The 13,009-nt window shown below is 37.8% G+C and overlaps 3 protein-coding genes across 5 annotated transcripts; 2 read left to right on the top strand and 1 right to left on the bottom strand.

Moving 5' to 3' along the window:
* Positions 1-1,875: 1,875 nt before the first annotated feature.
* LOC129721687 (UPF0389 protein CG9231) lies at positions 1,876-3,816 on the top strand. 2 transcript variants are annotated; one of them, XM_055674561.1, is made up of 3 exons: positions 1,876-2,085; positions 3,021-3,380; positions 3,446-3,816. In XM_055674561.1, the coding sequence occupies exons 2-3, from the start codon at positions 3,103-3,105 to the stop codon at positions 3,651-3,653; spliced, it is 486 nt and encodes a 161-aa protein (XP_055530536.1). In that variant the 5' UTR covers positions 1,876-2,085; positions 3,021-3,102; the 3' UTR covers positions 3,654-3,816. The 2 variants fall into 2 exon arrangements, with proteins under 2 accessions (XP_055530536.1, XP_055530535.1); XM_055674560.1 differs by having other exon boundaries at positions 1,878-2,085; positions 3,087-3,380.
* Positions 3,817-3,945: 129 nt separating this feature from the next.
* LOC129721686 (vacuolar protein sorting-associated protein 28 homolog) lies at positions 3,946-4,958 on the bottom strand. Of its 2 annotated transcripts, none has more exons than XM_055674558.1 (2): positions 4,772-4,958; positions 3,946-4,717 (listed from the first exon to the last, which is right to left on the bottom strand). In XM_055674558.1, the coding sequence occupies exon 2, from the start codon at positions 4,699-4,701 to the stop codon at positions 4,069-4,071; it is 633 nt and encodes a 210-aa protein (XP_055530533.1). In that variant the 5' UTR covers positions 4,702-4,717; positions 4,772-4,958; the 3' UTR covers positions 3,946-4,068. The 2 variants fall into 2 exon arrangements, with proteins under 2 accessions (XP_055530533.1, XP_055530532.1); XM_055674557.1 differs by having other exon boundaries at positions 4,798-4,957.
* A 708-nt stretch (positions 4,959-5,666) lies between these two features.
* On the top strand, positions 5,667-8,105 carry LOC129722001 (nucleolar protein 11). Its single transcript, XM_055675168.1, has 3 exons — positions 5,667-5,902; positions 5,960-6,527; positions 6,623-8,105. The coding sequence occupies exons 1-3, from the start codon at positions 5,771-5,773 to the stop codon at positions 8,062-8,064; spliced, it is 2,142 nt and encodes a 713-aa protein (XP_055531143.1). The 5' UTR covers positions 5,667-5,770; the 3' UTR covers positions 8,065-8,105.
* The last annotated feature ends 4,904 nt before the right edge of the window (positions 8,106-13,009 follow it).

Genomic DNA, 13,009 nt, shown 5'->3' with positions numbered 1-13,009 from the left:
CATGTGCCATATGTAAACAAGCCAAATTTTCTCGTTTTTTGATTAATACCTAGGACAGGACGTGACAAGTGGCTTCTAGTTATTCTTCTTTTCGTTCAAAATTGCCCTCATGAAACATTGTGATTTTTCGGCACGACGCTTGCCAGTGTTTCTAAAAATGTTTAATTAGCAACATATAAATATCAAGGATTTTCCAAGTTCTGGATTTCAATTTTAATTAATTCATTTGATAATGCTAGTTCAATTGATTTAAAGATATATGTTAAATTTATTTGAACCAGCCATAATTTCAACTCATTTTGGGTTCCTCTTGCTGTTCATGAAATGAATCTGCTATTGTTTACCATACGTAGTTTCAAAAACATGAATAACATTTCTAATGTTGATTTTTATAGACATTACACAGTATAGTGTATAAAAAAGGTTCAAGAAATTGTTGAACCAAAAGCTGTTCATTCACTTGGTAAGCAAAAACAGTGTGAACAAAAAATACCGATAGTTTTCGCAGCACGGCCAACCGTACCGACTAATAATAAAATTTAACAGTGCGCTAAGTAAAAACGACCAATCAGAGAGGGCTTTCGCTTTGACAGAACTTTGGGTGATTTTTGGTTTCTCTTGTCACGTCCTGTCCTAGATTAATACAAGCGAAATCTGCCCTTACCAATAAGCTTTATTGATGAAAGAATTTACTCTAAATCAAACCATCTTATTTGTACGGGTAGATTAGATTGTATTTATTGAAAAACGTGAAATTGTGGCTTGTTTACATATGGCACATGGGCCCTTTTCACATGTTTGGCGAGAATTGTCAAATGACAATGAAATGTTGCTTTTGTTGCCGCTAGCCTTTTTTTCGCATCCATTGAGTTGCTATGTTTATTGGCCCTGACACAAGTAAAGGAGATTTTTAAGGCTGTTCGCACCCCAAGTATGATGACAGTTCTACAAGGTATGCTATTCACGTCGATGCATTAGTATTAGTGATCGTTATGAACTTTTTCCAATTTTGTATGAAATTTGAAATGATTTTGCATTTTAAACTAAACTTATAAAACATACTTTCCTGAAAAGTTATAGAAATGATGTTGAAACATGTTTTACTTGTGGGGAATACATAAACATGCTGCGGTTTAGGTAAAATATGCTGTTTTCATCAATTTGCTGGTAACCTTTTTGCACTTTTCGTTATTTTCTTGTACTTTAATAGCGCTTCTAAATAGAGTCGCTTATGTTTCATACAGTAACAAAAGTCATGAGCTATGACAATGACTAAGATTATGCTCCAACTATTAGAAATATAGCATTTTTATATATTTTATTTCGACATATTGTCGCAATTTTTCACACTAAATCAAAATTCTAGCTGAACATTTCAAAAGGTCCTATCTGCTTTCATCGTTTTTTCGGAGCGTCTTTTCATTTTGGTAATGGTTCAGCTTTAGTAACTCTCCCAAGCATGGTTTTCGTTCCGAATGCTAGAATGATCCCTCCGCTATCAACTTGTGCAAATAACGTGTCATAACAGGTGTTTAATGAGTTGTGGTGATTGAATGAAATTGATCGATCGAAAAATCGATCAAAGCAGATAGGACCTTTTGAAATATTTCTCTAGAATTGATATCAATTTCTAGTGTGTTTCAACTGGAGATTCACTCTCCAACCAAAAAAATCAGATATAAAACAACACAAAACGAGAAATTTCCAAAAATGTTCTGAATTCCATACAAAACGCGAAATTTTACATAACGAGATTTGTTTGTGTGCGTGGATAGACAAAAATGTAGCATACCTTGTAGAACTGTCATCATACTTGGGTTCGCACCTACGCGAATTCTCATATGCAACTGTCAGTTTATGTGTGAAAACAAAACCCAAAATATTTCTCTCCTTCACGTTCGCAAGTAAAAACCAAACCAATATCAACAGAGTCGTCAGAGCCAATTTTATTGCGTATAAAGTTGTCTGCATGTTCTTCAAAATAATTGTTTAAAATCGAAAGCTTTAGAACAGTACTAATCGGTTATTCAGTCTATAGATTTCCAGACTACCATTACATTTTTTTTTAACCGAAAACTAACGCAGGTGAGTTAGAATTTCAAATACGCGTTGAGAAGAAATGATCTACGATTGTGTAACTTTTTGTCTCGCATTTTGATACTGAACGGCAAATGCACAATTTAGAAGTTTTTCACCTACTTGCAAAGCAATTTTTTTGCATTCTATTCTGCCTACATATAACTAGGTGTTATATAGTTATTTTCACTAGGCACCAACATTATTATTGTAACGATGTCTCGCTTTTTTTAATACCGCTACTACCGATATTTTGATAAACGAATGTTTAGACTGGCAGTTTTATGTACCTCATGTGTTTATGTGTTGCTTCTGATTTTAGAAATTTTTCGCAAGGATAAGAGAACTTGAAAGCTACGACGAGAACTTTGCATACAAAAATTTAATCAAAATTTAACCATTTGTATTAAAAACTGAGTTCTTTAAAAAAAATTGATATTTTACCAACTAATGTGATTTAGAAATATGAACCTATCGTAAAACTACTGTTTTTTTTATTTGTATGGTTTTGTATGCCTGAATGACCTTCAGCCAAACTAAAGATTATTTTGGTTCGACAAAAGCTTTTTTATGTCATATGCTCAGTAACACCGGTGTTTCATTGTGTATGAAAGTTATTATATGTTGATTAGAGTCATCATCATTCGTCGGGGGAAACGAGACCAAAAATTGCAAATTCATGATGTTTTCAAAACGACGATTCAAAGTTTAGTTACAAATATTTTTTAAAAGCATAAAATAATGTTAACTTTTAATTCGCAAACTTTTTTTCTGCAAAAATTAAATTTGCAAAAATTAATTAATATCGAGTGCTATATCTATATTAAACTCAACACTGTCCTACTAATGTATACGTGCGCAACGCGACGTACTAAAAATCCAGTAGTGCAATTATTATTCTCCCTCTTCGTGCAGATGATCGACGAGAGAAACTATTAATACAGATTCTGTTTTTCTCTTTCCTTTATTCATCTCTTGTCAACCAACGTCTTGCGATCGTTTGCGCATAGGACAACATTAAGCAGCATGAGCTTTATTGGTGCATGTGGTTTGGCACGTATCGCGACGGTGAACGGTAGCCGTCAGGTGAGACTTATTGCAGCACGCAGCCAGCAATTGGGGTCCTATTCAACCAGCTCGATAGAACCGAAGGAACCACCAAAAAACAGCCAGACACCCAGCGAAGCGCGTTCAGCTACTACTAATTTAAGTTCTCAAACGCATGCACCGAATAACTTAGAAAAAAAGATGCTTGTGTTCACAAAGAAATATAAATCTGTCGATGAAATTCCTTCTTTTGTCAAGTGAGTTATGTCTATGTATATGTTGGAGAATGTTTATTAAAAAATACTGCAATTTTCATTTACAGTCAGGATGTGATGGAGCGGTGCCGCAACCAGGTCCGCATCAAGCTTGCGAATTACTTAATGCTCGCCACAGCGATTGGTTGCCTTATCATGATCGTTAGTGGCAAAAAGGCACAAGAACGAGGAGAGTCGGTACAAAAGATGAATCTCGATTGGCACAAAGAGTATAATGAAAAAGCGCGTCAGGAGGCAGCACAATCGAAAAATTGAGTTGGAAACCATTTGAGCATGGGCGCAATGCGCTTTTATACCAGTCAAGGGACAACTTTCCACTCGGACGCAGTGAGTTTCACGTGTCCTCAACGTTTTAGCAATATGTAAATGATATTGATTGATCAAATATATCACGTGTTATCGTAATGCAACTTATTAAGCTATGCGTTGTTTCAGTACTCATGAACGTAATCATGGAATCGAGAGGTTCCTATATTTGTTAAGTTGATTTCGTAAGCAATTTTTTTCACCCAATAAATTCACAGTTAAATAAGGATCCCTCTAGCAGTCTTTTGATTAACGATATATTCACTGAATTTAAAATATAATAAATGTATAGGCTAATCTTCATACTGCTCAACTCTTATGAGAACCATTGAGCGATATGTCTAAACGAAACGACTTCCTAGGCTTATGTTGAATGCAATAGGTTATTGAAGGCAGAGTATGACGATTCCAGATCAAACAGCAATTGTCGGACCTGTGTTTCTGATAACTCATCTGATGCCTGCATGGAATTCAGCGTTGCCAACCAGGTTGAAACCTTTTCTTTACCTTCAAAGTTATCCGGGATCAGGGATAATCGATTCATCGTATCAAGCAAATCACGCAGTTCGGGCTGCAGATCATCCATAGCGCGTATCTCCAGTCTCAGCTTATCCATCAGTGTAATAAACATGGAAACTATATCGGCAATACACTTGCTAGTGTTTCCTTTGTCATCTCGAATCGTAATCGGTCTATCTTCTCGGATCCGTTCAAGCGCAGCTGGACAATCCAGACGAAACTTTTTTACAAAGGCCTCTATGTTGGGAAACTCATCGCCCTGTACAAGCTTGAAGGCTACTTTGTACTGCACCAGAAACTTCGAGCAAGCGGCTGTGTATTCCTGTGGTGTAACACAATCTCTGATGTAGGCTTTTTCAAGGTTCTGCAGCGTCGACATTAGTGCAAACAAATCAGCCATGTTATCGTACTTTTCACGTTCTCGAGCGTGACGGTACAGCTTGACCTCTTCATATAACTCCGGACGGTTCTCCTGCATGATGCTAGATTATATTCTGCAAATAATTCATTAATGCAAATAAAAAACCTTTTATGTACGGTTCATGTACATGTAGTCCAAATAAACGTGACTCACTGTGGACAATTTATATACGTTCTCCTTTATTCAAAAAACAAACACAAGGTAAAAAACAATTTTTAATATTCGTAAAAAACGTACAGACTTTTAGCTTTTTGAGTATTCTGATAAATAAGGCATGACAAATGTTTTGTTCATCATTCTTGCTCGAACTTGTTCATTTTTTGTTCATTTCCTTGATGAGCTGTCAAAAACAGGGTTGTCGTTCAGATTGACAACAATTACATTTTAGGGGTGTATTACAGAAGACGAGTCGAGCGGCGAGTTACTTCCCGCATAATCAATAACCATAAAACGTGTCTAACATCTAGTTCGGGAAATAGTCACAACCATGTGGGTTATCGTAAAACCACTGGACTATAATCCGTTTATGGTTTTTGTTGATGCGAGTTACTCGACATATTTTGCTATTACAGATGGGGAGTCAGCTAGATTTTGGAGTAGCTCGTCTGAGTAAACTGCTAGACTCGTTCGTGAAACAGCTGTCATCAGCCATGTTTCACTTGCGTTCTCTAAAATATGGCGCGATGTTAGCAACCTGGCGAGAATTAATCTCGCAAGATGTATGAAAAACGGAGTAACCTTTGTAGGTATATTAAATGTCTTCTACAAAAAGTGCGTAATATCGATTCCCACACTTGTGTAGAATACACGAGCATGATTGGATGTACCCGTGCACTTCTACAAGGCTTTTCCGCGAGAGAATTTTTAGAAATCCTTGCCTTGCTAGCCACTGGCATGTGCCGAACCCTGACACAAACAGGCATTTTTTCCAAATAGGAAAGATTAGCAACACTGATTGTGCTAGGAAAACATCAACAACATTCATTAGTTCATTTTATTCGTTATATTTGACTTTTGTTGTTCCGTCACCGTGCATGCTTTTATGTTATGCTTTTGTGCCTTCCGCGTGTTTCTATACAAAAGTGGTTAAATTTTAACATATTAATATTAAATCAAATTTTTTCAAATGGCTAAATTACTGGCCTACTACAGTTTGTGCCCGATTAATGATGTTCAAGAGTTTCTCGGTCTATCGCGAGATGTAAACACCGGCTGCGTTATCAATACTCTCGGTAGAAACATCGTTCAAGTTGTGAAGGTAGAAATTCCAAAAAGTTGAAATATACAGTACATAAAATAACATTGTTTGTTTCAGCTAAGTAACCAGAAGCTACAGCATAGTTGGACTTCATTAGAACGACTCACCAGCAAAGTTGTATACGATTTCCGCTCTGATCGATACGTGGGTGTTTTCAATAATCGTTACATTCGTTGCTGGGCTCAAAATCAGATTGACATCAATAAAGTCAAACGAGTAAAATTTTTCCGCCATATATTACAATTACTTATGGTAGAAAACGGTCAAGTGTTGGTATTGTACGATGATGGCTCGTGCGAATCATTACAAAGCGCAATAGACACGAGAAATGAAGATCGAAAGAATCCGGATAGTGTAGTAAAGCAATCCAACATTGACCCCGCTCGTGAGACGATTCTGGAAGTTTGCACAGTAATCCTTGCTTCTGGAGATGTTATATTGGCATATTTTGTAAAAGAAACTGCAAGTGGCATTATTGAGGTGCATTTTACACAGTTAACAAAGGAAAATTTAAAACCTGCAAAGGGTTTTCGAAAAATCAAACTGGTCCGGCTAGAGAAGAACGTGCAACTTGTTGGGCAGTGCATTGTGGATGCCGACGGCGGTCCATCTTTAATTACAATATGTAAGTTGCTATTGTATACATCTTTTTCATTTATTCAAAAGAATTGAGCTGGTTTGTGAAAACATGAATATATTATTTGTGTTCTCATATTTTAGGGTCCGATAGGCGCATTTTTTCGGAAGCGTTACGGCTTGAGGATGATTTCACAGATTCTCAATCCCAAAATATTGGTAATTTCATATCGATTCTAAACATGATCAACACTACGCAACCGCTTTCGTTGATCGGAATCAGTAAGGACTACATTGCACTCTATGCCAGCAATCTAAATCAGGAAGGCGCGACGTTATTACTATACAACGTTCAATTTAAAGTGGTACAGGCAAAACAATTCTTCAAGGTATATTTCAGCAATTCTCGCTTCTGGCTAAGTGAGAATCATATTTTGTTAGCGTTCGGGCAAACACTATCAGTTGTTCCATTCAGAATTAGCAAAGAACAGCTGTCAGATATGGTTGGTACTCAGAAAAATCTCGACATGCAGAATTATGTAGACAACGAAAGTATCAACGAGGACTGCGATTATGAGGATTATTCGTTTGCTGGAACATTAGAAACTATTATTGAAGATATTAAAGAAAAGAAAGACAAGAGTGCCGATCAACACTTCAAAATATTTGAAAGCGTAGACAAGTTTGAACAATCTCTACAAACAGCCTGCAAAAGTGGTTTACAGCTGGATATTGTTAGAGACGATAGTCTTCCAGTAGACACCGCTCAAATACGCCTAATGAGTAACACGGATAGCTCCATTGGTCCACTCATATTTTCTGAGCATTTTGAAGCATTTGCTAACGAAATGGAGATGCACGGATTCTGCGAGTTGGAGATTAGTGACAAAATTCTGCCAATTATGATTGAAGCTAACGCTTCGTTGGATATCGGAAAGTGTTTGAAAAGATACAGCAACGTTTCCGAACGAGCATTGGTTGCTGCCTTAAACTATGCTTTAGCATGTAAAGATCATTTAGTATCAAAAACAAGTATAGCCGACATAGACACGCTTCTTAGTAAATATCCAGAAATTGTTATGCCACAATCAAAAAATTCAGAGCAACTGCCGAACATGAACGTTATCCGCTGCAATGATATACCTGATCAGTCCTGCCAAGATCTATTGAATATTGTACTTTCCTGCAGTTTCAATCGGAATACTATATTACCTCTTCTGCGCCAGCAAATTGATTTCAATAGCATGCTCCTTCTACTGGATTATTTAACATATTTGCTTACCGATCCTATTGCTCATCTGACGGAAACCCCAACCGCAGGCACCGACTTTGACAGCGATGAAAAAGTGGTCCAGTGGTGTACGCTGCTAATAGATGCACACTATCAACAAATTGTCATGTCACGCGATGTCACCGTTAAAGCAAAAATTGACCATTTGGTGGACGTCGTAAAACGTCATAGTGAAAGCTTGATTGCGTTGAAATCTGTTGCAGCTACTGTGCGGCAACTAATAGAAACGAGGGGTACGAAATCAGAAAAACGCTACAATCGGTGGTACAATGTGGAAACAGTGCAGTTATATTGATTCACACCAATAAAGCGGATCTGCATCTATAAAATAGTAAATGTGTACTTTTATTCATATCATAATGTCAACGAAAGTTTTTGGTCGGTAATATTTTTAATTCCTTGATCTAAGGAAGCCTTCCACCCACTGAAATATTTCACCAACATTTACACCAACTCTGTCATATCTGTAGTGTAATCAATAGAACCGACCCCTCTCGAATGCTTGAAGATAAATATTTTTTGTATGTGTTTTTTTTTATCATTTTTTGAATCATAATTACGTACTAAAAAGAAATCTCTTAGCTGTTCCCAAGGTACGAAGCCGGCCTAACAAGCCAGTCGTCGTAGGTTCGAGTCTAGGCTCGGAAGAAGACTGTTAGTGTCAGTAGGATCGTAGCGCTTAGCTTCACAAGCAATGGTCCTGTACACTCAAACAGTTGGCTGCGAAGTCTGTGCATAATAAACAGAAGGTCGAGTTTCAAATCGGAATGATGGCACCACCAAGGCTGTGCTTTGTTTTTTAGAATTTTGGAAACTATAGCAAAGTTGAGTGATCGTGAGACGCAAAAACATGAGAGAGACTGCGCATGTTATTTGCTTATATTTTAATATAATCGTAATAAATGTTTATTTGAAGGATGCCTTCTCTCGGTGGAAAATTAGAAAACACATAGAAAGGACGAAGAAGAAAATTTATACTTCGCTTAACAAAAAATAAAAAACGAAAAAAATGGAATACGTTTAATGTTTTAAATAAAAGTGATGATTTGTTTTCTAGAGGTGACTGCAGTATCTACTATGTATCTGACATTATTTTATTTCACAACTTTCAAGGTTTTTAGTCTAGTCTAGTCTAGTCTACACTAACACAGCCAGTACTTGAAAGGATCCTGGAAAATGGTATCCACCATTTAAAAAAAATGGTTTCCATACATTTTTCTTGTCAACGGCCAGGCCTACTGTGTAGCGCAATCCGTATGTAAGAAGTAGTGATGTGCCATACACTATTTTATCGTTATCGCGATATTTGTTTTAGTAGAATATCGGTATTGGGACGATATCGGATTAAAAAAAATCGATATCGAAACGATATTGAAAGAAGGTATTTGTATGAGTAGCCCGTTCATATTTTTTCCGCAAAAGATAACATAGTTTTAAATCTTATTAAGCAGTAACATAGGTTTGTTTAATTAAACATGAAGTCATTTACATTAACGTTATGCAAAAAAGTGATTCGGTTAACTCTTTCAGGATCAATACGGCTCCTTGAGTCACATAGAATACGACCCGCTTTCGAGAACAAACGTTCAGAAGGAACTGATGTTGACAACATAGGAAGCAATTGCATTGCCGCTTTATAAATCAGAGGAAACGCGTTCTTCTTCTCCTCCCAGTATCGGAAAATGTTCTAGTCCACCTGTTCTATTCCACTACCCAGATATATGTCGAGTTCCTTCGTCACGGCGGCCGGTTTTCTCAGAAATATGTTTCGGTTTTTATATCTCTGCACCATACCCTCGTGATGGCTCCATACGCAACTTTTTTTGAACATCCTCGTAGGAGCCTCATCAACACCTTCATAATCTTCATCTGAATCACAGCTTGCGTCTGAATCTGGTATAACGAGTTTGATTATCTCATGCTTCGCTAATTCGATCTCCTGCATATTCTTAAAGTGTAAATCTTTGAATCTTGGATCTAGCAGCGTACTCATGGCATATACAGACGAAACTCTAAAACTGTGTAAAACTTGTTCTTAACTTCTTTCAAAAGCTGCGATTTTAAATCTTTTCCACAAACTGTTTTCGGGGTTATTTGTTCGATTGCTCTCGTTAAGCAATTAATTATTGGTATCACCCGGCTAAGCGTCGAATATTTTTCACCACTCAGATCTTCAGTCACTTCATTTAAAGGCCCCAAAATCTCCATTACTTCTTCTAAAATGTGTTTGTCCATTTGTGAAACCGTTTCCTCTATACGATCCTGATTTTTCATCACAGTTTCAATGTGACTATAAAGACTTACAAACCGTTTAATCATCAAGAACTCCGAGTTCCATCTGGTGGGTACAAATGAGCAAATTTTTAATGGCGTTTGTCCGTTCTCTATTTGAGCTTTTTGCAAACTGTCACTGGCAGATGTTGAACGTCTGAAGAAGCCGACAATCTTCTTTACCTTTTCTAACAAATCAGCAAGGTTCTCTGTGTGATCAATAGCCTTCTTTGCAACAAGATTAACAGCGTGTGCAGCACATCCAATTTGCTTATTTGCGGTAAAAGTGTCAACAACTGCTTTCACCATATTCGCAGCATGATCTGTAACAACGAAGCTCACATGATCTTTCGAAATGCTCCACTGTTTGATAATCTCTTCAAAACATGATGATATATAGAAACTCTGATGCCTCTCGTATAGAGGATACACTCCAAGATCGATGGTTTGAAGATTCGCAATGATTGAACTGTTGAAAAAGTGGCTGGTCATTCCTAAATAGCTACGTGTTGTATGACTATCTGTCCATATGTCTGCGGTAAGCGTGACGTTTGATGTTTCTAGAACCTTTTTTGCGCTATCAACAAGTTTGCAGTATTTTTCGTCAATGATTTTAGTAATAAGTTTTCGTTGAGGAATTCGGTATCGCGGAGCACCAATTTTCAGCAAGTTGATAAAACCTTCATCTTCTACTACTGAAACTGGTTGGTAGTCCTTTACGACCATGAAAGCAATGGCATTGTCGATCGCTTTAGTTTTTGAACCCTGATCTAAAATTGTGGTTTAGATAAGTAATATCAGTCTTACAAAATCAAACAAGCTCATTACCTGTCCATAACTCGGATTCCCTAAAAATATCATCCAATGTTTTAGTGTTGCTCGAACTAGGAAGATGCAAACTATCACTTTTTTACAGCACATTCGAGTGCTTTTTCCTTGTTTGGATGTTTTTGTAAATGAACTTTTAAATTAGTTGTATTACCTCTACGAGGAACGTTTGTGTGGCAGATTTTACATTCTGCAAAAGTTGTGTTAGTTTTAATAAAATAGTTCCACACTTCTGACATTTTAAAACGCGCGGTTTATACTTTCGTCAGTGAAAATTTTTGACAGATGAATGGCAGGGTTTCCAATTTGTCCAATATGTATTATCGACAATCGATATTCCTGTAAAAGTACATATCAAATATCGTACCGATAAAATTATTATTATATTTGATGTCAACAGATAAAATTTTTACCTCAATGACAGATTGAGATTAACTAACAGTACAATTAAGCTAACAGAAAATTGTCTTAAAGCTATTCTTATTGCTAACACGAGAGACATTAAAATCGAAGACAGCATAGCAACGATTAAACACACGGGACATACTGCGCATTGGTTCATTTAGTCCGTATTTAGTCCTCGAGGGCTGAATGTGCAGAAAAGTGTGTGAGCGAGTATCACGGCGCCGTGTGTTGATGTCAAGTAGACCCAAAAGAGTGTGACAGTCGATGTTTCCCTGCAGTAGATCGCCAACAAAGCAAGCTTTAGCTACATTTCGTCTCGCTTCTAACAGCTCTAGGTTGATGAGTTTGCAGCGATCGGCATACCTAGGTAAGTTGAAGGGGTCGCGCCAAGGGAGTTTACGCAAGGCGAAGCGAACGAATTTCCTTTGAACGGTTTCAATCCTATGTGTGTCGTTTTGGTGATAGGGAGACCAGATTACCGCAGCATATTCGAGTACTGGACGTACAAGAGCGCAGAATAGTGCCTTTAGGCAATAAATATCGTGGAATTTCTTTGAAAATCGAAGAATGAAGCCTAACTGGGACGATGCCTTGGAAACGACGTGCGAAACGTGTTCCTTGAAGCTCAGTTTTGAATCCAGCAGCTCTCCCAAATCTTTTACTGTCGTCTCACGCTTTAGCTCAGTACCGAATAGTTGTGATGGAGAAGAGTGCGCTTACGGCCAAACGAGATTGCTGAGCATTTAGTCACATTAAGAGACATCCGGTTGATGCAGCACCAAGCACCAAACAACTCCAGTTGTTGTTGTAGGAAGAAAGCATCAGCGTGATCCTTTATGACGAGAAACAACTTAAGGTCGTCAGCGTACGATAGCTTGAAACATTTGAGAGTGTTGTTTACGTCATTCATGTAAAGAAGAAAGAGGAAAGGGCCGAGATGGCTCCCCTGAGGCACTCCAGATGAGACAGAAATTGGCGATGAAATAAAATCACCAATCTTCACCGACATGTTCCGGCCGATAAGGTAAGAACGCAACCAGGTCAGCAAGCTATTGTCGATGCCCATACGGTCAAACTTCGCCAGGGCTATTTCGTGGTTCATTTTGTCAAAAGCAGCGGAGAGATCGGTATAGATGGCGTCTATCTGATGTCCATTTTCTATTTCTCGTATGATAAATGACGTGAAAGTGGCTAAATTGGTTGTAGTTGATCTCTTAGGCATAAAGCCATGCTGTTCCGGCGAAATGCTATGCGAGTACCTTGAGAATAATGTTTCAAGAACAATAATCTCGAAAAGCTTAGAGGTAGCGCACAATGCTGCTATACCGCGATAGTTTGAAACCGTGCGTTTGCAGCCTTTCTTATGTACAGGAAAAACAAAAGAATCTTTCCAACAAGTAGGAAAAATACCAGATGATAACAACAGATTAAATACAGTTGTTAGCGGAGTTGCGAGCGGGCCAAGGCATCGTTTCAAGATTAGCGACGGAATTCCATCTGGGCCGCAACCTGTCGAGGATTTGATTTGTTTACCTGCCTTAGTCACCATTTCACTAGTGATGGACATTCGTAAGCTAGGGTCTCTCTAGTAAATACGCTGCTAAACTGCGAACGAAAGAGGTTTGCGATACCGGGGATTGAATCCGCTTCGTTTGTACCGTTGGTCATGCACGAAGGCAGTCCAGATTCTTTCCTTTGTTCGTTGACATGATACCAGAAGTTTCTCGGGTTAGACC

Source organism: Wyeomyia smithii, chromosome 2 (assembly GCF_029784165.1).
Source record: "Wyeomyia smithii strain HCP4-BCI-WySm-NY-G18 chromosome 2, ASM2978416v1, whole genome shotgun sequence".
Lineage (NCBI taxonomy): Eukaryota > Metazoa > Arthropoda > Insecta > Diptera > Culicidae > Wyeomyia > Wyeomyia smithii.
The sequence above is the reverse complement of the archived record's forward strand: the minus strand, read 5'-3'. Positions and strand labels throughout refer to the sequence as shown.

Excerpts from the sequence above, each read along its gene's own strand:
- LOC129722001 (XM_055675168.1), top strand. The coding sequence starts at position 5,771 with ATGGCTAAATTACTGGCCTACTACAGTTTGTGCCCGATTAATGATGTT. Across the intron at positions 5,903-5,959 it reads ACATCGTTCAAGTTGTGAAG|CTAAGTAACCAGAAGCTACA; the intron begins GTAGAAATTCCA and ends TGTTTGTTTCAG. Across the intron at positions 6,528-6,622 it reads TCCATCTTTAATTACAATAT|GGTCCGATAGGCGCATTTTT; the intron begins GTAAGTTGCTAT and ends CTCATATTTTAG.
- LOC129721686 (XM_055674558.1), bottom strand. The coding sequence starts at position 4,701 with ATGCAGGAGAACCGTCCGGAGTTATATGAAGAGGTCAAGCTGTACCGT.
- LOC129721687 (XM_055674561.1), top strand. The coding sequence starts at position 3,103 with ATGAGCTTTATTGGTGCATGTGGTTTGGCACGTATCGCGACGGTGAAC. Across the intron at positions 3,381-3,445 it reads GAAATTCCTTCTTTTGTCAA|TCAGGATGTGATGGAGCGGT; the intron begins GTGAGTTATGTC and ends TTTCATTTACAG.